General features: G+C 39.2%; 1 protein-coding gene across 2 annotated transcripts; it reads right to left on the reverse strand.

Annotated features, from left to right (window-relative positions):
* Window positions 1–650: 650 nt before the first annotated feature.
* armh3 (armadillo like helical domain containing 3) lies at window positions 651–24272 on the reverse strand. 2 transcript variants are annotated; one of them, XM_082537763.1, is made up of 26 exons: window positions 24130–24272; window positions 22813–22922; window positions 22661–22717; window positions 22148–22294; window positions 21143–21250; window positions 20887–20979; window positions 20722–20796; window positions 20527–20613; window positions 19695–19751; window positions 19526–19569; window positions 18908–19015; window positions 16901–16976; window positions 15814–15907; window positions 13995–14096; window positions 13749–13807; window positions 13591–13656; window positions 12207–12276; window positions 12003–12063; window positions 11823–11911; window positions 9686–9768; window positions 9249–9375; window positions 9038–9113; window positions 7082–7160; window positions 2993–3109; window positions 1618–1741; window positions 651–1538 (listed from the first exon to the last, which is right to left on the reverse strand). In XM_082537763.1, the coding sequence occupies exons 2-25, from the start codon at window positions 22912–22914 to the stop codon at window positions 1649–1651; spliced, it is 2070 nt and encodes a 689-aa protein (XP_082393889.1). In that variant the 5' UTR covers window positions 22915–22922; window positions 24130–24272; the 3' UTR covers window positions 651–1538; window positions 1618–1648. The 2 variants fall into 2 exon arrangements, with proteins under 2 accessions (XP_082393889.1, XP_082393888.1); XM_082537762.1 differs by having other exon boundaries at window positions 651–1741.
* Window positions 24273–24883: the final 611 nt, after the last annotated feature.

The following is a 24883-nucleotide window of genomic DNA, read 5'->3' on the forward strand; positions in this document are numbered from 1 at the left end:
GTTTCCACTTTCTCACCAACTATGACCTGATAATACGTTTATTCAGCAGCAGACTATTGATTTTTTGTTTTTAATGAACTACTTCCACATCTCTGCTGTTGCAACAAAACACATTTTACATTCTCATTATATAATCAGGTGTGTGTCTCATTTTCACAGACTTGTTCCCACAGTTTAGAATAACAGGCCTGGTACATGTGAGACCCAGAATCACATTGCATCTCTCTGACTGATTATCATGTTGCAACTACAATCATACATCAGGATCGTTGCATTCAGTCTGATATATTTATTGCAGCTGCTGTTCTCATTTCATAAAGTATCTCACAATCCTCTAAGCTGGATTTACGGGGATTTTTATTATTATTTTTTATTTTGAAAAATGTGTGTATAAAGATGATGTCATACCTTCTACATAAATTCATACACTGCTAGTTTGTCCCAGCAGAGTGCAGTAAATATATCAAATACTCTGAAAGAACCATTAATTTTTCCTGGTTTCTTTTTTTTTAATCATTCATATTTCTTGCAGGTGACATGAATTCTGTCCCCTACAATTCAATGTTTCTTTCATCAGTTAGCACTTCGGCAATGCGACCAACGTCACAGATCCTCAACGATGTGTGAAAACAGTCAAGAGGAATCACTGATATAGTAGGAAACCAATCTTTATTTAAAAAAGAAACATAAATATACCAACAGAGGTTAGAGGTGAAGGAAAGAAAGAAGACCTTTCAGGTAAAGAAATTGCATAATTCAGATCAACTTTCAAAAATATAAGTTCAACTGTTCTGAAAGAAGAAAAGTGAGTTCAAGAGCGCATACGCATGAGACTATTCTCACTAAAGACCTTGTGTGTGCCAGAGACACAACAGCCATGATGACATTACAGCTCATTTTGTTTCATTAATAAACAGTTTTTCTTCTAAATGATAACAGCTCACGTCAAACACATTCAGGTCATTTGTTAAAATAATGGAGACGTGAGTAACAGTAGTGAGTGTTAGTATTGGCTCTCATCAAAAACAAAAATAAAAAGCTTTCCGTCACTTCAAAGCATCCTCAGCTTGCTCTATCCCCTCAGCAAGTAAGTACATAAAAATACTCAAATTCAATCTTGAACATGTAGAGAATGAATTTAATACTCGCGCAACGAGCACTGATCGGAAAAGAAAAGGCTAATGCTCTAATTCAAGAGTACAGTAAGATTCACCAAACTCAAAACGGCTCAGCATCACCATCACTAATGTCGTGAAGGACAAACTGCTAAACAGATGATTCAGAAAATGTGATTAGACACCAGAGGACTGAAATACTTTGTTTTACTACCATAATCAAAACTTTTAAGTGTCAGTTAACAGTCCAGCCAATACTGCTGATTGCACGTGAGGGACCAGTGCAATATGGGCACTTCTTCAAATCAGCACGAACATGAACAAGCACAAGGAGCAAAGTCTGGAGAGTTTTCAGGCCTGTCCTTAAGGTGCATCCAGCCTTTAAGTGTCTCTGCAGGATCCCCCGATCCAGTTCACAGGACACTGAAGATGAGAAATGATTTATGGAAAGAACCATCCAGGATTGTTATCGTTTCTGTTGCATGTGTTAAACTATATTTACACATCCGTGTTGAAGGGAGTGTGGGTGTTTCTCAGGAGATGGTGGAGAACTCTTTGAGCAGGACGTCCTGACTCAGCGTGTTCAGGGAGACGTTCTTCCTCACATTCAGGCTGATGGAGCGCACCTGGGGACACGCACATTTATTACAAGGCTTTATGTTTGTGTAAAACATCTCACTCCACTCACAACAACCTCTCTTCATCAGCTATGCCTCTGTGATTTCCTGCTGAGGTTTCAACACGTTAACGACAGCGACAAATTAATTTATGGCACTGACAATAAATACATCATCCATTCATTTTCTTCCACTTATCCAATTCAGGGCTGCGTGAGGTTGGAGCCTATCCCAGCTACGATAGGGTGAGAGGCAGGCTACACCAGTCTAACACACTTATGTACTGTGCAATTTAGATTCACCAATTAACCTAACCCCACTAACTATCTTCAATAATTGGGAGGATTTTGGTACCACTCCATGGAAGGTGTGTTCTGACCACCTGCATTTGCCAGATATTTTCACACAGACCTCAACTGCTGCACAAAACAGGCATAAACTTTTCTTTCCACCCAAGTCTAACATGGAGGATTATCAGAACTGCAGTCCTCTGAAGGCTTCACAGTTTCCAATCCCAGAAGCGGTGCACTGGGCGAGGTGAAGCAGGAGCTGTAGTATGTTTGTTTTCCCTTTAGCATGCACAAGCTGTGCACCGTGAATCTGATCAGCAAGGTAGCACTAACAATGTTAAATTATACTGCAACATCCTGAGGAATCTGAGGGACGACATTCAGTGCACGCAGATCGCTTAGCCTCCTTTTGGTATTTCCCCAAAATGAAATTAGATCCAGTGTGTGTGTCGCAGAGGCTTGCAAGAGCACAGAATGAGGCATTCACAGAGCAATATAATAACTGTACTGGAAGTGGTCAAAAGGTACGCAAGAAGATACCTTGAAGAGGAGATTGGCCCTGTTTACATCAGGCAAGATGCTTAATTTTTTGATGGGAGTCCTGAAACTTTATAATTGCCTCTTGTCTAAAAAACAGAAATTAAAACCTCACTAATAGTGCGCTGAGCAATCACCCTCTACCTTCTAGCTGTTGTGTCAATGTGCACCTTTTCTGCTACTTCTGCCTCGTGTCTTGTACTTTCTCCATTAATTTTATAATGAAACAAGCTGGCAAGTAATGGTCTTCCTTAAAAAAAACACAGTAAAATCTGAGAAAATGTTTCTAACACTCCTGAGAGACAGATTTTTGATCATTCTGAGTGAAACGCTGCTTGAGTCAAACATTAGACTGGATGCACTTGAGAAAGAGTTCAAATGGAGTGTATAAAACCCTGAACACTCAAAACAAACCACCCTCCCTCTCTCTTACCAGCTCCTTGAAGAAAGCAGCCTCTTTGGGCTGCTCAGAGTATCTCTCAAACTGGTCCAGGCCATCCTGCAGTTTGAGGGTCAGTGTGTCATAGTTGGACCGTACCACCTCCAACACCTTACAAAAAGATCAGACAAACACAAAATGAAATTAAGTCTCATGTGATTCTCTCAACTGGTTTTTGCATTGTACAGCGAACACTGGGAATGGTTACAGAGCAGTCAAAAATTAATTAGTGTTAAATACTTTATTCCCACACTTTTATTTATGAGTGATCAAGTAGTGTTTCAGAGTTGCAACGTAACATTTGGTTCCTCTCCGACTTTTTCCAGCGATAATGTGCCTCACTGTAATGAACCGTTTCACGTGTCATTTAGAAAAATGAGGTTTTATTGACGGATTTCACTTAATTTAAGTTTTATTTCTTCTGTCCCACTTTCTCAGTGCTGTCCGCGCCTTCAGTTGGGACTCTAACAGGCTTATTCAACTGCAGCTGCTTAATTACTTTGTTGTTGAGCGGACTGTTAAGACTCACGGATTAAAAGCATTTTCACAATGAAAGTTTCAGGCTACGAATAATGCAGAATCGTCACTAGTGTGTATAAACTGTGGTTACGTATGCAGAGGAAAGAGTTGCCTCAGCTAATGTCCAGCTGAGATAAGAAGACTGGCTAAAATCAGAGGTAATTATACAGAGATTCTCCACACCTTTCAGCTGTGAAATAGCCACTAAGCAGACCTTTTTCTTTTTTTTTTATTAATGCTCCAGAAAGACTCCACACGGCATGAAAAATTCACAGCAAAGAACATGAGCTGCACTTTGTCATGCTTCTCAGAAAGGCTCCACAAACATGAACACTCATACATTAAACACCCATATGTTAACTTACATTTAGGTCTTATTTCATTTATATATAACATAATTCTCTTTTAGCCATGGCAGCTTATTTACTATCCAGCTGAATCAACATTTTTAGACTTATTAAAGGCTGAGACCTGAAGAGTGTTCTCTAATAAATCTACGACTCTGCTTGTGAATAAAAAGTGCTGTTGTTTTTACTTCAACCTCTGGTGGTACACTGATGAAAAATTCATACCCATATCTCTCTCTCGCTCCCTCCCTCTCCATCTCCCTCCTCTCTGTATGAAAAAGCGGTGGTAGGTTTGAATAGTCAACCAAACTAATGCAAAAAGAAAAAGTAAAGAAGAAAAAAACCAAAAGATATAACAAACTGTTCAGAAGCAAAAATGTTGATATAAAGTAAAGGAAAAAGGGGGAATTAAAGGAAAGTGTATGAGGTTGTTAGAAGGGGTTGTTGCTTGTGCAACTGTTTCAGTGTCTAAGCAGATACGATTGTGTGCACGCAGTTGTCACTGTCTTTATCTTGATGCATGGACTAAAAAGCAGGTTTTTAATGTGTTTTAACTCTAGTATTGTAGTCCAGTTTCGTACTTTGTGTGAGGAACAGAGCGTACAGCAGCTTGTTTCAATGCTGCGTGTCTCTGGAGGCCATCCGTCTTCTGGTGTCACTGTAGAGAGTGAAGTCGCTCCAGAGGGCTGGAGAGCAGGGGGTTTGTGTGTGTTGGTGTGTGTGTATGTGTGTTTAGGACAGTATGCCAAAAGACTGAGGGATCAAAATTCAAAGTTTCTTTCAGTTCACTGAAAAACAAAGAGCAAGGGACAGAAGCAGACAAGAGAAAAGTAAAGAGCTGACTCTATAGATGTCATGTGTTCCTGCTTTCTTTATCTCTGTTCTGCTGCATATATGTGAGTCACCGGCTGCATACAGCTACTGAAATGCTGCCCTGGCTGTGGCTGATCTTGTAATTTACAACCAGAGTAATTATTCAGCCGGCATAAACACACTAACCGAAATATTAATCCCAATAGTGACCATGTTCTTTCCTCCAGATTTGAGTTACAAATTGTAATTACTTTGTGCAGAGAAAGCACAATGGGCATTAATCTTAAAACATAAAAACACATAAAATTATATTAATGGCCTTTTATAATGTTTTAAACAGTATCCTGCAGAGGTCTGCACAATGTCGTTATGACAAAGCTGAGTCAGAAGGTTTGGACAGGTCTTGGCATCTTCAGCCTCTCACTGTCAGCGCGTGTTCATGTGTTCACACTGCTCTGCAGTTCATTCATTTACAACGCAGAAACGTGTTTTGGACAGCTGAGACGTGATGTGTTGTGCTTAAGCCAAGCCAGCCACATGTGTACAAAAGCAGTTAAAGCCTAAAATTAGGAGAAGACAAGTAAAAGGGGTTTTTTCCAGCGTTACTCTAAAGAAAATCATTTTTAAACATTTCCAGCTTTCCTCTATCTGTATCAATTTAACCGTAGTGGACAGCTGGAAATTGTCAGCTCTTAAAAACAATCAACTGACTTTTCAGGTCGACAGTCCACTACAGAGCTAACAAATACAGACAGACAACCAAACACAATCACATCCACACCTATGGTCAGCTGAGAATCACTGATCTGAAATGCCTATTTTATGGACTTTAAGAAAGGCAACCGTAGGGCTGTGTGATATGACCAAAATCTCATATCCCGATATAAGAATTCTATCGTCCGATAACGATATAAATCACAAAAATGTAACATTTTCTGTAAATTCTGTGAATCTCGGCCAGCTCGACTTGCGGGAAGTGTTTCCAGCTGCGCGTCATGTAGCTGGAGTCGAGTGTTTTAACCGATGCATGAAACTATACATTTTTAGACATTAGTTGTAACGGCCGCCGTTTTCTTTGTGAGTATTTATTACACGGCGTGCTGCGGGGAAAAGCCTGTTCTAACGCTTGAGTCTAAGGTTTATTTTTTAGCACCTGGCGGCTCCTTTTTACTTCTAATCCGTAAATAATCTGCTCTTTCACGTGATTCAGTTTATTTTGAAAAGTCTCAACAGGATCTTGAGCTTTATTTTGAAAGGTTTATGTGGAACATAAACAAGCGGACACGCGATGGTGTTACCGTCGTTGTTGCTAACGACAAAGCATAAAAACAGGTGCTTGTCCGTCTGTAGTGTGGTTATATTAAATATAAAAGAAAGAGAGAACTTTAAGAAATTAATATAGCCACTACAGTGACCATCAAAACGATGAAAAAATATTACCGTAAACAGTTTATTTTGCGACACCACGAAACAAACGATAGCGTAAAATGAAACGATAGTTTTTATATCGTTATCTCGTTATATCGAACAGCCCTAGGCAACCGCAGCTTCAACCCAATCTTTTCTGTTCAACCCTTGCATCTAACGAAAAGGCTGTTAATACCAAAGGTGAAAAATAACATAAAACCAGCCGCAGCTCATTGACACCTGAGTTACCTTCTGGCTTTCCTCTTTGTTGTGAATAAATCTAGTAGATAAAAGCAGAGAGGTAATTGGAGAGAATAATGACCAAATCCATCAATTCTTATCAAGTACAAAACTGCTGTTTTCCATCGCGAAAGACTTCACACGAGTCTTAAATGGAACTTATAGAGCTCATATCAGTTCAGCCTCCTTCCAGTCCCGGCTCACGTATTTCCAAAAATTACTGTTTCAAAAGTCGCCCAGCGCTTCTGCTTAATGACTCGATCCACACTCTGTTTGTGTTTGCAAACTATGTGGAAAAATTGTCATTATTTCTACAAGAGCAGCTGCAGACACCAGAGAAATGGCAACATTTGCTGTATTTTATGTACAATAAAATCTCAAATGAGAATAACTCAAGCCTGCCTTTCAGTGTAATGTTTCCCTGAATCTGCCATGATGAGTCTGAAGCTCAGCGATGTGTGTGATAACAACTGCTTTTCTGTGCGTCTCATCACCATAACCAATGTTTGAGTCATTCATTTCTGCCACACTGCTGTAACTACGTCTTGATGAATAGGCTTTCTTCCCCCCAAAACAAAACTCAGTGAGCTTTTCCTCAAACACTTCAGCCTAGTTCATTGTTTACTGAGAAATTCAGAAGATTTTCTTCTGAAAGAACAAGAGTGACATGTCACTGGAGTTCAGCCCAAATGGCCCCGAGACGATATGGAAGTTCATTTTTATTCACATGCAACTTTTAGTCAGGCAAAGTGTTTACCTGCTCTTCTGACAGCTGAGATATGTGGTTCACTGCAGCGTATGACTCAATCTTGGGGTTGAAGTGGTTGATTATGGCCCTGGAAGAAAAACGCAAAAAACTTTTTAAATAAGAAATGGGAGATAAAGGGGATATCCATGCGCATGTATGTGTATGTTTGTTGAATGACTTAATAATTCAACTTCTGTCTCTAACTGTTTTATCCACCTAATACTTTGTTACAGTACATAACTGAGCTGCTCTATAGCAAGTTTCTTATCCTGCAGATTAACTCCAACTTCATCATCATGCACTGCAGCTGCTGATCTTAGCCCTTGTCTGAAGCCTTGGCGAGTTCTGTGTAGCGCCACATAAACCAGTTCTCCACCTGCTACAGCAGCTGTGAGCTTGAGTGCCAGGTGGAGATCCAGAGCTGAAGGACTAAAGAGGCAGGACTAGCACAGCAGGCAGCAATTATGAGCTACAATCAAACAAATATTCCACACTTGTTCCACTGTCTGGGACATGGGGAAAAATAAATTAGATGGTTTAATGTGGAAGAATCTTTCTAAACTAATAGTACAAAAAGTTGAAACAGAGTCGTGACCCAAAACAAAGAAACAGTGCCAGTCTAAATGTACTATGACACTGGCCACACTGCAACCCGTCCGATGTTGTCCCAGATTAAAAATGACCAATGCAAAAGAGGTTCAAAGATGGGAGAAAACAAAATGTTTTGGATGATTTAAGAGGTAACTCCTGCCACAGTCTATCTGAGTTATGTCAAGAAAAGCATGTTTGTGTGATGCATCCTCCAGATTTTATCAAGGGCAGCTCAGAATGGAAATACATAGCAGAGGAAGAACAGCTGTGCCTCTTGGCCCCAGTTCAATAGATATAATCGGCATATAGGCTACAAGGATCAAACCTGATATCCTTGACAAGTTGTCTGAAATCTGCTGAAAGCAAGGATGTCCAAATACATTTGGCTATGATATGTGGAACAACATCTTATTTAGGTTCAAATAATAATTGATAATTAAATTATATTAAAGGTTTAAATATCTGAAATTTGTATTTTTTGACAAAACGTGTCTGTTAACAGAAAAGTCACCTCTGATACATGTCACTGTCTCCTTTATATTGTTTGGATACACCAGGGAATCAAATCTAAATTCAGAGGCAATCTTCTCCATCATTAGCATTTATTTCCGAGAAACAAACTGCTTTAAAGCTCAAGTATGAGTTGATGCACTAAGCACAGCTGAGAGATTGAATGGCTTATTTTGTACTGGCTTTGGCTGCGTCATATATCAAACAGATTATAGTGACAAACATGCAGAGGATTCTCGGCAGTGGTAATTCTGCTGTCATTTATGTATGGGAAGCCAGCCTATAGTGGAAAAAACAAACTGAGTAAAATGGGTTTGGTCCTTTCATTTAAGTTCATTATAAGACCATCTTCTGTGAATCTTTAGAATTCTGTCTTCGTGTATTTATTCATCCATTCTTTCAACATTTACTCCTGTTATACTCCCAGCCTTCACTTCAGCTCTTCTGATTGCCTTTTTACACAGGGATGCTGTTCTATCAGGAGCCCACTGCATTTGCTAAATCCTCTAGGACTATCCTGTTCATACGGCTGCCCTCTGGGGCCTTCGAGCCAGGGTGACCTCAGAGGATCATCTCCCCAGAGAAGATGGAGGAGGAAAGGGAGATTACAGGGAAAAGATTTGAGGAAGAGACCAAGTACAATATCTGTGTGAGGTTGGGGTGAAGGAGATAAAAGCTTAAAAATTTATAAAATAGAGGGGCCTAGGGGACTAAAAAAAGTCAGATGGTAGAGAACCCAAATTACGGCTCTGAAGACTTCGCTCACTTTCAGCTCCCTTCAATCCAGTATGACTCATTTCTCCTTCTTAGGATACAGAAATCAGAGTAAAGAGTGTGAGTGCGGGTGTGTGGCTGTGTGATTACCGAACATTGACAAGGGCATGTGTGACTTTACTGGCTGCCTCCTTCCACTGGCCTGTGTTAGTTGAAACTCTCAAAACTGGAAAGCAGAATGACAGAAATACACAAAAATCCTTTTTAGGATTAAGGCTGTATAAAGATGGCTGTGCGTATTAAATAGTTCAGGAATGCTTTAAAAGAAATAAATTAAAAACTCAAGAATGAGGTTACATACCCATGCAGTAGAGGTTGTCGAAGACCTGATGCATTCGTACGATTTCGTAGTACAGCTCGTCGTAGCTGTTGGAGGTGGGCAGGAATGTGTCGCCGTAAGTTATGAACATGTTGAACAGGTTTACTACCTGGATAAAGTGACACACACTAGGATTAGCTGAGCATTACATTTATAGAAAGTACCCAACAAGAGAAAAATAAACCAAAAAGAGGATTTATAAAGGAAAATTACATTTACACCACATCCGTTTGGTGCTTTTAATCTCCTTGGACAAACATAAAATTTGTTTAGATTCGTGGTTGAAGCGCCACTACTAGAATCTGTCTTCTTACTAACTCTCACACATACAGCATCTCTATTAAACCAATCCTCACTGTGGTTTGTGGTCTGGTCCTGTGCCTCCATGTGTTTTTTTTTTAACAGTGTATGATTCTCACCAGCAAGGCCAGATGAAAGATGTTGTGCTTGGCCAGCAGTGTGGTCTCATTTGACAGCAGGAACTTCAGCAGGTTGATGAGAGCTAATGCAGAGGGAGACATGCTTGCATTAATGAAATACAGAGGAGTGTTGCTAATCGTCTAGCAGCACAGGCATATGGCAGCAGACTGCTTTCCTTAGTGTGCAGCTTTATTAAGGTAGATAATGGAATCACAGGAGGGGGGGTCTTTCAACACCAAATCTAGCCTCTTCACGGGCTTTTATTGAGGCAAACAATCCCACGAGAAGAACCAAAATGTGCACGCACAAAAAAAGCTCCAACACGAGTTGGCACAGCAACATGCTAAAAGAAGACAAACAATCGAATTCATTTTTCTCTCCAGTGTCATTTCATGGTACGCTATTATCTCCACCAGGAAAAGAGAGTCGGGGTTATTCAGGGAATTAAGCTGATTATTGGTCTGATTAGAGGAATCTGTATTCTAATGAGACACAGCGCGATGAGGCCATTACAAGCTGAAATGTTATCCTATTGTTTGTTGACCAGGCTGAAAACAAGGCCACGAGGATGGATTGTGCTTTCTTTAGAGACTCATTATCTGGTTTCAGTGATGCAGTACATTTACAAAACAACACTTTAGAAGAAAATTGTGTTTGTTTTGCAAAAGCAGGAACTATTTGCTCAGCTCGTGAGGTGATATATATTTAGCAAATCAAACATTTTAAATTAGTCATATGTTGTCTCTCAGGTCATTTAAACCTAGGTTAAAAGTAACCTGTTGAGCATTTACTTATTTTCTGGTATATACATCAACAGTCATGTGAAAAAGAACTTTTCACAGGACTCTAAGTAAATACACCCAATGATTCAATAGCTTGTAAACCCACCTTAAGCTGCAATAACTTCAAATTTAACTTCAAATTCATTTTCAGTTTGACTTTATCCATCTCTCAAATCACTGTGGAGCAATTTTGGCCCACTCTTCTTTGCAAACTTGGTTTGGTTCAGTGAGGTTTGTGGGCATTTGTTTATGCACAGTTCTCTTAAGCTCCCACCACAGTATTTCAGTTGTGTTGAAGTCTGGACTTTGAATGAGTCACTGCAACTGCACTGCCTTGACTCTTCTTTTTTAAGCCATTCTGTTGTAGATTTGCTCCTTGCTTGAGATCATTGTCCCGTTTCATGAACCAAAATGTTTAACTGTTGGGCAGAAGTCCCTACATTTGACTCTAGAGTATGAATACTGTTTTATACAAAGGAGTTTATGGTTACTCAACAACCGCAAGGTGCCCAGGTCCTGTCCCTGCAAAACAAACCAATATCATCATCCCTCCACCACCATGCTGACAGTTGGTATGAGGTATTTGTGCTGACATGCTGTGGTGTTGCGAATTACGACCAAACATCCCCACTTTAATCTGTTCTCTCCAAAGAACATTGTTCCAGAAGTCTTAAAATCTTTGTTCAGATCCAACAGACGCCACGTCACCATTTCTCCTGGCAATCCCTCTGAATAATCCATATTTGCACAGTTTTTTCCAGCTGCACTGTCATGAACATTAACATGCTACATGCTGAGGCGTGTAGAGTCTCAGATGATCTTGGGTTAAATCTACTTGAACGTTCATTCGTGGAAAGACTGCGGTATTGTGTTAACACACCTGAATGCGCCATGCAAGCAAATACCTCAAACTTCTGCTGTTATAGAGGTGGTCATGCTTGCAAATGATCAACAATCAAGTGCATTTGATTAGCAGCACCTGGGTGCTACTTACCTTCTAAACTCTAAAAGCAGTAAGGGTGTACTTATCTACTATCTAAAATGTATCTACTTATTTCTGTGAAAAGGTCATAAATTGGAAATTGTTCTTCAGAGCTTTGAGGGACTGTGCTTTGAGCTAAATGGTATTATCAGCTCACTAATTCACAAAAACTGGGATGAAAATGGAAAAGCTGAGATTGACTCTAAAATACAAGGACACTGGGATTTAAATTATGAGATAACCTGTGATATATAAAAAAACAGCAGGCATTTCATTAAATTCACCTTATTTCACCCTGAGAAATAAATCCTATCTGAATGGCGCTTTTTTTCTGACAAACAGTACATAAGCGAGAAGATGAGGTATCATTACCTGACCAAAGCTCTCTCCAGGTGTAGTGTAATCTGATTCTACATTTCTTTTGGTAACAAAGGAGTTTGTGGATGATCTGCACACAGCGCCTGCACAGGAAATAAGACAAGAAACTCTGATTGAATCGATTTGATGATGGATGAGTCATAATGATATATGTGTAATTTAATGTGTTCTCACAGGTATAAATCCATGGGGAAATCCTTCATCATGTGAGTAACAATAAACTCCACCATCAGATCTGCACAAAAGATAACTGTTAAAATGCATGACCTTTGATTGCATAATAATGAGGTTTAAAACTCAGAAGTTAGGCCTTACAGCTAACAGATATCATTGCTGATTTGAATCCATAGTAAACAAGTGTTAAAACACTCTTCTTACCTAGAACAGCGCACACCAGCGGCCGTGACGGGATGTTCTTGTCCACTGCTTTTTTCCTGTGCCTCATAGGCTGAAAAATATAGAAATAGAAAAATATGTTAATATGCACAGATACTCTGTAATTTTAATAATTACAACTGTACAAGACAAGCCTACTTTGCAGTTTTGGAAACAGTTTTTACAGCTGTATGTTATTTATTGTTAAGTGACACAGAACAGATAATCAGCAGACACTAAATAACAGTCACAGTCAGAAACTGACAGCATCTGCACGGGTATGTAATCCTTCAAAGTACAACTTTTAAGAGAGTAACTTTATTTGCAACTCTATTCCTTCCATCTTAGTGTCGGAGTTCAGTCACTGCCTATCTCATGTTTTGCCAGATATCTCACTGGCCAGGTTGCTTTTGTGCTATATGTCAATTTCATTTAGCTGTTTTCACAAAGAGGATTTGTGGGAGGTACTCCAATTCTACTGTTTTGAACTGTCAGCAGTCCTCCTTCTGGTCTGGAGATCAGTGAGCAAGAGGGCCACACTAACCAGAATCTGTAGCAGTGGGCAATTTTTCCATGCACTGCTATTCTGAGCTCACAGAGGCTGCAGAGAAGAACAAGGTCTACAGCCGCCAGCTGAAGTCCAAAATGATGGAGTCTGAGTTTAGCTACAGAACGAGATTCACTCAAGAGCTGATTATATGTTTCAGTTGACAAAACTAAAACAGTTGATACCTCCAACCAACTGCAGACACCATATACCACACCCAGTGTCCACACTTGAAATGCTCCTATCTTTCTATCTAACTATCTTTGATGCACAAGAGGAAGCAATCAGATGGAGTAATATCAGGCGAGGGAAGACAAGTAGGGAGTTAAAAATATCTTAGTAGGGGGAAACGAACCAGCGCACATTTTTAAAGCGTACAATTCACTGTGCCACTGTGTAACATTTAGATTCATCTGTGCTGCAAGATGTTATAATAGAACATGCAGTAAAAAGTCTGATCCTAGGGAATGAATTCAGTTTTCAACCCCCGGGAACAATCAAAAGAGTGATGATCACGGCCTGGGTCACCATCCTGACCTGATGTGTCCCCTTAGAGTGAAACATCTTCCACTGACAGTGCAGGTTTATTACATTAACACTGGGCTATTCACAGAGACCATACAAATGACAAATGTCCACACCTGTCTAACGCAGATCCCAGTGTTGACCGTGCACTGTCACACAAAATCCTGACTCAGGAAAGTTACTTCTCACACCTGTTCATGGAAATGACCATGATGTACGCTAATCACGCATAACAGAAACAGGCTGGACTTTCGGATCGCACCTTGTAATTACTTCTATCCTCACTGAGTGTCACTCACACGGCCATGAACTCACCATTCGATGGAGACTGACTCTGAAGTTCATATTGTCATCATGAAGAAAGGCATCAGCATACTGGTCCTATCGTACAGGGAAGGATTAAAAACAAAGATGGTCAGGTTGATGGAGAATGTGGTCGGTGGCATTTGTTGCAGGACGGTAGGTTCTCATACCTCGGCTATGCAGGTGAGAATAATCAGGCACAGTCTGGCGCTGTTGAGTCGGTGCTCATCTTTGAAAACAATAACAGATAAAAGGACTAAACATAAACAACCCACAACATGATGACAGCTATAACAGTTTAATAATTTGGGGGGGCACTTTAGGACAAAGATGAAATTAAAATTACCAGAATGAATGATTATAAGAAGGTAGAGTAGCAGAGACCAAGAGAAAGAGGATTTAAATCTTTTTGTTACCTTTTGTATCCTGCATTACAATGGAAGCATACTTGAGGAAGGTGATGAGAAGGTTGCTGGTCTGCAGGTTGGGATCCAGAGGCAGTTCTGGGTTGCTCATCACTATAATGCAAATGTAGAAATGACAGTACAGATAAACATCATCACTAGGGTAAAAAAAAAAAAAAAAAAAAAACACACACACAGTCAAACTAATTTCCTTGTTTTCAGATTTACTCTGAATCCAGAAAACAAAAGAGTTGCAAAAAAGAAATTTTGAAGTTAGTCCCAGTCTTTAAATTATGACTCTCCATGAAACCTGAGCCCATCTTAAAGCCACCATTAACAACAGCATGACACTGAAACAACAGCTGTCTTGATGCATGCTCAATCATCCAGGTAAGTTAATCCCAAAAGGTTGATTCTGTTCATCTGGACGTAGCTGTTTGACCTCACAGCCCAACTGTTCATTCAGTGGGTTGGTTTCAGTCATTGTGCAAATGTACTGTTTATATGGTTGGGGAATCCTGCAGTCAGCTGAGACTGAAGAAATCACTTGGATGAGTGACAAAACGTTTCTCCCACTGAAATTGCTACGTCCAGATGAACAGACTCAGCCTTTTGGGATAAAACAGCAGCTAACTTGTTTGGGTAAACGGAGTGTTCATTCACGCACAAAAAGTAATGTGTTTTTGCCATTACTGTAGCTACTGTATTTAACTGTGCAGTCTAGACAAGCATTTTCATCCATTTAAAAATCTCTGCTCTCTGAAACATACAGCTTGACTCATGGTTAAATGATGAGCTGGTCATGTCCCTCCACCCCACAAAACCCTCCTGTGTTTCCTTCTTCCTCAGCACACAGCAGGCATACCACCAAAAAAAACAAAAAGATTTCACACCATCTATCGTGTGAGGCTCGACTGTAGAAGGAAATGCATATTCCTGACATGTGATTACAAGGCACATGTATGTTCCACACAAAAGACCTCAGGGCTGACGCTCTCTCAACTTTTCATGATGCACACTGCATGTGAAACTCTCATTTGTATTTGAAGCTGGAGGTTAATATTTTATATAGAAAATGGCTCTTGGGTTTGAAGTTATCCAGAGATAGAAACATGTACCTTTTAACAGTTACAGCACATGTGTATGCCAAATGAGCTGCTTTTCAATGTGCCAGCATCAACATACACCATCCACAAAAGCTGAAGTGGGAGCTATGAACTCCTTTTCAAAGTGAGATTAGTAAGCAGCTGAAGTAGCATTAATAATTCACTTATTAAGGTGTAATAAATCGAGTGTGTATTAGGAACTCAATTCTATCAGGTAAAGAGCACAAACTGTATTTTTTATTTCTGCCTCTTTGCTTTTGAGTGTTTAAAAGCAAACGTGAACAAAAGCTGCCAGATTCAAAGGGAGTGTTTAAAAATGCATATTAAAAGTTACGATTAAATGGACGCAAAGAAGCAGAGACCATTAACGCTCCACAGCTTTAGAGACCTTTGCAGTGCTCTCGGCCTATTCAGGTGCTTTGAAGGGTCATTTTTTGTTATATCAAAGAAGACAAGGTTACAGTTTTTTAGGTTAAAAAACCGAATCCTGTAACTGAGTCTATTCAATCAATTTTCAACCTCCAGACAACGCCTTTAAAACGGTCTGTTGACTGACTACTGCGGTCAACAAATATTCTTTCTAGAAACTTTAAAATGTGCTCCCAAACAGTGATATAAAGCCAGTGAGAGTTGCCCTCCGAAACCAATGATTAATGCCCCTGACATCATGTAAGCTTTTCTGGGTCTACGCGTGTCTGAATCAAAATATTAAGTGAACGGCTTACTGTCAAGGGAGGGCGGCGTTGTGCCAAGTGGCGTCGTAGGGGTGGTTGGAGTAGTGGTGGTAGGTGTGGCGGCAATGTCGATCTCGGGATGGCTCTGTGGAAAGACATGACACACATAAAAACACCTCATTAACAGTGATTAACCTTGCCTAGAGTCTCATAATGTAAAGAAAAGCTGAGTCAGTGAGAAAACAAGAAGAGTAGTAGAGATAGATTACGTTTAGGAGAGTGAAACATCTACAGAACGATGCACTAATCATTCACCTAATCTCTTCATTTACCCTGAAATATGCAAATAAGCACAACACTGCAAAAAAGCAACACATTTGTGAGCTGGTCCTGAGGCTGCCATCTTATCCTTATTTAGGTCGTTAGCTCAAACGCTTTACTCTTATCAAGTCATTTATACTAAAAGAGCAAAACACATTAAATTGCAAGCAACTCCAATCTTTTCACTTCCGAAGCCTTTATATATGACAAATGCATGTAATTAACTCCCATAGTTAGTATTTTCTCTCTATAGTCTTTTTTTTTCTCTCTTCTGTTTCACTCACAACACATGGCTGTCCTTCCCCGGGCCTGGTTCTTTCAAAGGTCTCCTCATGATAAAACAGTTTTTCCTGTGCCCACTTATACATAAAAAGTGATGCCTGTTTCCGCTTCTACTCTTAACCACTGGTCTGCGCATCGGTCGTTATTGGCAAATCATCTCACAGATACCATGTGTAGCAGAAGATTTAAGATTAAAAAGATTTCAACCTCGAGAGGAGGTAAATGATAAGGTTTGCTAAAGATTAAATCATAAAACTCAAAGTTTTCTGAATTCTCATTGCAGTCTGAGAACCTCAGGAACTTTTGGACCTGAGGACCTTTGCTTAGCGTGAGGACCACCTGTAATATCTCTTTAAATTAAATTATAAATGAAGACAAGGTAGTTTCTTACCAACTTTCTGTGAGTTACAGTGCAGGCCAAAAGGCATCAACACACAAAATTACAGAAAAACTAAGGGGTGGAATAACTTTTACTTGACCTCTAACATCCAAAAGCTGTGAGCATAGAAGAACACAAAAAAGTGTTGTATGTTACCTGTGCCAAGACAGTGATGAAGTTGCGGTTGAGATGCACAGCCTCATAGAGTGCCAGCAGAATCGCCTCATTTGTCCTTGAAATGAAAGTTAAGTTAGAGAGAACACTTTTTTTATTGGATAAATATCCAAATTTTACAAAATAGTGGACTGAGCGTTCCAGCCTTTGATCCAGTCAAGCTCAAGGAACAACTGGAAAAGCACTCTGCTGCTCAAAGTTTCTTAACAACGGCTTCACGCATCAGCAGGTCACTTTTTTAATTTTCTGTGTCATTAACTACTGCACAATGTTTGAACAGAATAATAAATCATTTCCCAAATTCCCTCGTAATGCATTGTCCATTTTTATGTTGATAGAAATTGGGACATTAGTCATGTAAAACAACAGTGAGTATACTGATTATGAACACAAGTATTTGACTGCAGTTTTAAACATATTAAGTTAGTTGGCCTGAGCCAAACTGTCTGTACTAAACAATGCAACAGTTTTTATCTTCTACTTTCTTCAAAAACATCATACCATATAAAAGTTATATTGTCTACTGCTATATATTTTTCCCCGTCAGTCTAGACTAAATAACTCACAGTGAAAAAGTGATTATATACCAAGCCAAGAAGTCCAATAAACTTCCTACAACATCTGCTGTAAAGCTGTAGTGAGGAATAGACCAGAAGAAGCGTACAAATGATTTATAAACCCACAAGCACAGCAGCCCAAAACCTGTGAGATGCAAGAAATCTGAAACAAAACTTTTCCTTCAGTTCAGCATTAACTCAAAACTCAAACTAAATAGTAAAGTAAAAAAGGTGTAAGAAAAACCCCGACCCCTAACCCTAACGGAGAGATCAGAGAACCTCCTGAAGGAGGACAAAGCATCAGGCCTTGGTGGTAAACTAGCAAGACTGAAGTGACTGAAAGAATTATACAGCAGCTGACTATATATATCAGACTGATCTCAACACTCAGTTTCACAATGTTTTTCTACTTTTAGATCGGTATGATGTCACAGAGAGCGTGTATACCTACTATGGACATCTTAAGCACACATCTATGTCTGCGAGCCCAGAAGCCCCACCCACCTGTTGTAAAAATGTTCTGTTTGCAAGGGGCATCCAATGAGAACGAAGATGGCTTGGAATGGAACTTATTTCAGAGACAGCATTAACTGAAATGCTAAACTAAAGTCCAGTATAATACAAAGACTTTAAGTCTTGCAAGGTTCTAATATGGAACTGAAAATGAGCAACAAAGCAAGAGCAAACATCTGTATGCAATGATGGGCGTAGCTGCGGGAAGTTTATTGTTTTTTTTGTTGATGAGTGAGTATAGGGGTGGGATTTAATAAGTTTTCTTCGTCCCACTCCTTTTTCAGGCAATTTTTGTTTTTTGTTTTGTGCATTTTATGTTCAATATAGGTATTTGTTGTGCCTGAAAATGAACAAATAAATGAATGAATGAATGAATGAATGAATGAATGAATGAATGAAACAAATCGTCTAATCTGATGACACAAGCACTATTTCAGAGGAGCACTCGGTCTACTCATCACCTGAAAAATGGATGCAAATGGAGCAAAAGCAAAATTATAGTACCTTTGTCTAAGTGGTTTAGACAAAGGCCACAATCAAATGCTCCTGTGTTATTATGGCTTACTGGATGTGGACTGATGGGCAAAAATAGTGATTTAATTCCATGCAAGTCCATGCATCTAAATGATGAAATAACATGGCGAGATATCTAAAATTCTACCAGATAAATCTTGTTTTTATTAATGAAACTGAGGTTCTGACAAATGGACTTAAAGATATTAAAAACTATATGTAACACATTGTAAATATAACAGTAAATACTGGGTTAAACTTATTAATATCTGAGTGTCTTCCTTCTGTTTATAGTATTTCAGCCAACCTGTTCATTCGTACTCTAATTCTGTCCTGTTACTTTTAACTTGAGTATAAAGAACAATGAATCTGTCTGATGTAGGAAGTGAAACAGCTTTGCACTTACTGTACGGAGAGCTTCTCATCAGCATCTGCTATAAACATGCTGCCCACCATACTAGTGAGGGTAGAGAAGAAGCCACCCTGGTTCTCCTCCTCTTTGTCTTTGTACTGCCTAAAAAGAGAAAAAGACCAGATGGACAGAAAGTAGAAAGAACAAAAAAAGAGGAGTGAATGACAAATTAATGAAAGGCAGGTAAGCCACAAAAGAGAGCAATAAAAACAGCCATGCCTAACCTAACACACATTTACCTAACACCTCCTTTTGCTCTCTGCAGTTTATTATCTACGGGCAATCAGTTTATACACAAAAACAATGAAGTGCATTGAGCCACCATCCATCATTTTGATGTGTCTGTCTATGCACGCAGACAGACAAGACCTCCTTCACACACAGCATTTTAATATCTGAACCTTTCCTCATCCAAAAAACATTACAGACTCCCAAAGAAAGCTGTCAGATATAAATAACTAAAGCTATGAAGGCCTGTTTTCTTTTAAGGAGAATAGAAATAGAACATTTGCAGGATACATCAAACTAAACTGATGGTACCAACACTCTCAGCACACTATGTACTGCATCATTAAAAACACCTTTTTGACAGATGGAAGTTTTAAATCGCACCTGTTATATTCTGTCAGAGCTTGGTGGACAACCATACCCATTCCCTGGAAAAGAAAAACATTCAAGGTGTCAGTGAAAGCTTTGATTATCTGTCTGATGTAAAGACCACCTACATCAGGCTGGCTATTTATTATTCTGCAATTACAACAGCTAGTGACAGCATACTTACATCTAGTGTTGGTTCATCATCCACAATGGAGAGCTTTACAATGTATGGATTCACAGACTATAACAGAAAAGGAAAAGTAAATACTTTATTATTAAAGACCATGAAAGACCATTCTTTATTTATTATAACTTACTAACTCAAGAGCCTCCTACCCAGTATATACACTAACAACCTGCAACATTTAACTGGTCAGGCTAAGCAATGCAATGTTCAGAAATGCAAATAAAAATACATCATCCTTTTTGAAGGTTATTTTTCTTTCTAGAGGGTGAAAATATGGCGTCAAGAAGGGCTTTGGTACAAAAAATAATGTTTTTAAACTCTATACCAAGTGCAGAAAATGGATGCTGGAATATTATTCTTTTTGTCCCCGATGCACCCAAGATGGCATCCCAGTAAGACTACAAATAGAAACAGTCAGCCGGTAAAGTCACCCTGATGATGCATGAAGACACTGTTTTACCCCTCATCCACATTGGCTTAACTAATTAGAGTGTGGCACCATTAATATTCTGGAAACATGATTTAAAACGCCCGAGTTATTTTCTTCCTCTTAGTTATTTTTACCTATTATTCTCTACTGTTGCGGTGTTTAGAGACTAATAATTGCCTTTAACATATCTTCTCATTTTTAGACTTTACAGCAGAAGATACATATCAGTTTCCAGAAGGAGATTCGTCGGAGAACAGGAGGTTGATCTTTGCTTTTGGATACACAACCCGGTTCAGTTTCACATGGGTCTTATACTGGAGTTCATGACTATTGTAGAAAAAGCTTTATATGAAGAAACGCTAGCACAGTCAAAAGTCAGCATATGCACATCAAACAGACCTCATATTTTCTATAGTTCACCAGGAGAGCCAGAAGCACCACAGCATCATAACCATGCTGCCCTCTGCTGGATGCATCTGACAGAATCTGAGCAGGAAACAAACAGAGAGCAAAGATGAATAGACCAGAGCTGAGAGACAATTTCAAAATATAACTGAAAATCACAGAATTATATTTTCTATTCAAATGATTTACCTGAAGAATGGCTTCAAAGATGCTATTGATCATCACATATTCTAGTATAGTGTTCTGGCTAATATTGTCTGTTACCTGTAACACAATATTTCAACAGCTGTAACATTTTGTGTAACAGCAGAACAAGCATATCAAATGATAATTATCATACATGCTCCATCTCACCGTCACCAAACACAGCAACAGTTTGAGGCAAAGGCTCTTGAGACTCTCTGAGCTGTCTCCACAGAGAAGGCTGTCCAGTCTCTCCATCAGGTCCTGCAGGAGACACAAACAAAAGGAAGTGTATGAATGAGTAAAAAAAAAGCAACAACTCAACCCATCTTTCCCTTTACATCTTTATTTACTAATCGACTTCACTCAATTTCCTTTCTATTTCTATTTTCTATTTCTTTCTATTTTGGTTTAGAGTCTAACATACCTTCATCCTTTGCTCAGCCTTATCAAACCCCATGAGCATGTTGATAATATCAAACCCGGACGCCGACTTGTTCTTCTGGTGGACCCCTCGGAAAAGTGCACAGAGAGTCTGGAAGTAAAGGAGGACACATGGGCTGCTTAACACATGTTTCATGAATCGGCACGTCTGTAAAGCACCCCACATCATTTTGCATTGGTAATTTTTAAATGTTATGCAGATTTTCGAAGATTTACAGCAAGGGGAGATGCCTCAAAGGTGTGGAACATCAGGTAAATATGTACTATATATTTGAGTTTTGATAGACAGAAGTCATACTACACGGTAATGACTCTGCTGTGTTGTGACAGATCTATGGGCTTTTTGAGTGTGCTGTTTTGATTTTGGATTTTTTTTCCATGCTTGATGGTGTTTATGGTGAACTCTGCTATTGCTCCCTTTTCTGTTTAACCCAGCTTTTCAACCAATCAGCATTCAACTGCTACATAATGTCAGTGCCACCAGGCTACACTGTGTTGTTTTTTTAAGGGCACTGCAGGTGGGTACTTCTGCATTGGTTGCATACTTAAACTTCACTCTGAATAGAAAAAGACCTAAAAAGCAATACTGATGCAGGTCCATAAATCCTGCATGAGAGAACAACAGTCATGGGATGATATTGTCGCTGTTACTGCATCAAGGAGAAAAATAGTTTTAGTATGTTTCATTATTTAACAGGGTTAAGCTTTAATACTGTAGTTATTATAAACTGCAATCATAACACCTCTATGCATATCAACACACTCATTATAGAATGCCATTAACCTAAATATTTTTTATTTTTTAAAAACCACAACACACATTTCCACATTTTTGTGAAATGATATTATAAAATAAAAATATGGAGTCAAGCTAACATAATTTATCAGTCAAAAGAAGCTAACAGCCTGATCAACATACTTAGATTGCTCCTAATGTGATGATTATATACACAATGTGCACGCAGTTGAAAATCCAGGTGACAGTTACCTGCAGGGCATTGACCACTTTGATCTGGTGCTCCTCTCCCAGAGCCTGAACGCAGTGGTGAAACAGAGAGTTGATGTTGTCTTGAATGCGCTGGACGTCCTCCCCATCCACACTCTCCAACTTTGACTCCAGGTACTCTAGGTTCACCTGCGGGTAAAAAAGATAAAAGTGTTGAGTGAAAGGCAAGGAGAATTAAACGTTAAGGGTGCATAAGTCATATAAAAGATTCACTTCAAAATCTCAGACTACTCTCCTGTTAAAAAAGCAATAGCCTAACCATTCATAGTAGAGAAGTATCACAATAAATGCAAATTATACTGCCTGGCAATCTTCAAAAGTCCTTATCTCTGCAGTATTTGGTTGCAGTGTATTTGATTTGAGCATCAGTACTTCCTCTTTTCTAAAGTATGCATTCTTTAAACTATGTGCATCACATCACTGCTGCAGCTTCACATAACCACAGAGTGCACTGTGAGAGATTTCCTGTTATGCAGCACACTTCTTTCTCCTTACCTTCATAAGAAACAGCTCATCCCAGAAACGAGGGTTATTTTTTGCTGGGTCTTCTTTCTAAATCAAGCAGAAATGACATTGTTAGCACTTGAACATAATGCATTTCTCAAAACTCTCAACATCGACATTGTTTGACTTTCTATGATACTCACTGCAAAAATCTCATCATACATGAGGACCACCTTCTCTTTCAAGGGCTTTTTAGAGGATGACGTCCTCCTCAGCAGCCCTGCCTTCTTCTCCACCTGAGACATGATTAAGTCTGAGAAGATAACCACAGTTAAAAGACATATATATTTAATGAGTATTTGTCTTCTTTTTTCAGCTGCTCCCTTTAGAGCAGATTATCTGCTTCCATCTCTCTGTATTCCTAGCTTTTTCCTTCGTCAAACCAACTCTTTGCATGTCCTCCTTCACTACATCCACGAATTGTCCCTGTGTTCTTCCTTTTTCCCCACCTGGTAGGTCCATAATCAGCATCCTTTGTACAATGTATCCAGCCAGCACTCTCCCTTTACCAGTCATAGTTCCAACATTTAAATTCCTCACCTCCACACTCCTGTCATTCCTTCTTTCTCGCTGTACTGAATATGCCTTCCCCCCTCTCCAGCACACAGTTTTTACCTGTACCCTGCTGGTCAACAGCACCAGAGGTAGTTCTTGTTAACCCAGACTCCCCGACCAATCCAATATGGAAATCTCATCCTTCAAAATCTGTATGTTTGATTTGGTAAAGGATTTTATGCCAGATGTCCTCTGTGACCAAACTTAGGACTGGCCCTAGGAGTGCACAGGCTTGTGGAGCCACAATCGTCAATTGATTATTATAAAAACAAGGCTATTAATATTCTGTATTGTTTGAATAAAAGAAAAGATAAGAAACAGATAATAGTCTGACCTGTTTTTCAAGATTTCGTGCCTTTGTCCCTCACCCTTTTTATAATGAACAGGTTATGAATGTAAGTATACAGTTTTTATTTAAGAAGTTATTTTCCCATAATCAGACCGAGTAATACGTTTAAAATGAACGTGCATTATCAGTTTGCATTGCCAACATCTTATGGGCTTACATCAATTGATTATCTGAGTATCATATATCATATTGACATTTGCTCACACTGATCAGTATTAAGCCAACTGGACGTTGAAGTACTAGCTTGTCAGCTAACATTAGCTTGCTAACCACTGCCACCTAACTTGGTGGGATCAAGCAGTAAACAACAAACGGCAACACATCATGTAGCATGCACTGTTGTCCAGCAGACATCCGAAAAGCACTTTAGCGGTTAGGTCATTAAATGTTAATCTAATAAAATGCCCAGATTCCTCCCAGCTGAAGCTAACGCTACGTAGCTTAATATTTGTCACACAAAGATATTAACAACGATTTGGCTGTCAGCTGATATCTGAAAGGGATTATTAGCAACGTTACTGTGTTGTTTAGATTGGTGGCTGTCGTCTGTTCTTACCTCTATTAAAGTTTTAAAACCTATGCTGCTATTGCAGTTCATGAATTCTTGTAACAACAGTATCTGCTAGCATACAGTCAGTATCTGCTAGCATACGGCTGTCGACACTCCTGCTTATCTGCAGGGTCCTAGCGCTACACTTTATTGCAACATGTTTACGCCATAGGGCAGCTTTTCCGGGCAAAGGAGACACAGTGAACATTTTGACAATTTAACAGTGCTGACACTGTCAAACACTGATACTACAGAACGTGTCTGTATGAATGAATGAGGAAAATATAGACACCAGACATATGGATGCTGATATTCACGCAAATGCATGAGCTCATATATTTGTCCTTTTCTATTTTTACTTTTGAAACTTTTACCCCTGAGTGACAAAGAGAATGATTAAAATTAAATATTTACTATCTGTGTACAAACTGTCCTACCCGTTAACTCATTATAATTTAATATAAGACTGGGACTCTGGAGAATAACTCATTGTAAAATGGGAATAACTGAGAGGGTCACATCTCTGCAAGATTATCAACCCACCGGATCCGATTCAAAAATATGCAGCAGAAAGGACAGATGTTTAGCAATTACGAAAAAAACTGGAGCATGTTGTGGTTCACAGAAAAGGTTTTGTTGCACATATAAGTGAAGCACAATCAAGTCAAATAGCAGTACAGACCTATTTCACTGGAGATTCATTCAGATAATACCGTCTTTATTTGTGAGGACATTGCTGGCCACGTTCGGATGGTGGCTC

This window comes from Aulonocara stuartgranti (assembly GCF_965226115.1).
Source record: "Aulonocara stuartgranti genome assembly, chromosome: 6".
Lineage (NCBI taxonomy): Eukaryota > Metazoa > Chordata > Actinopteri > Cichliformes > Cichlidae > Aulonocara > Aulonocara stuartgranti.

Bases quoted from the DNA above. Each gene is read 5' to 3' on its own strand.
- armh3 (XM_082537763.1), bottom strand. From the start codon at position 22,914: ATGTCTCAGGTGGAGAAGAAGGCAGGGCTGCTGAGGAGGACGTCATCC. The intron at 21,251-22,147 runs GTAACTGTCACC...CTTTACTTCCAG, and splicing joins AAGTGGTCAATGCCCTGCAG to ACTCTCTGTGCACTTTTCCG. The intron at 12,064-12,206 runs GTAAGAAGAGTG...TCTTTTGTGCAG, and splicing joins GCTGGTGTGCGCTGTTCTAG to ATCTGATGGTGGAGTTTATT.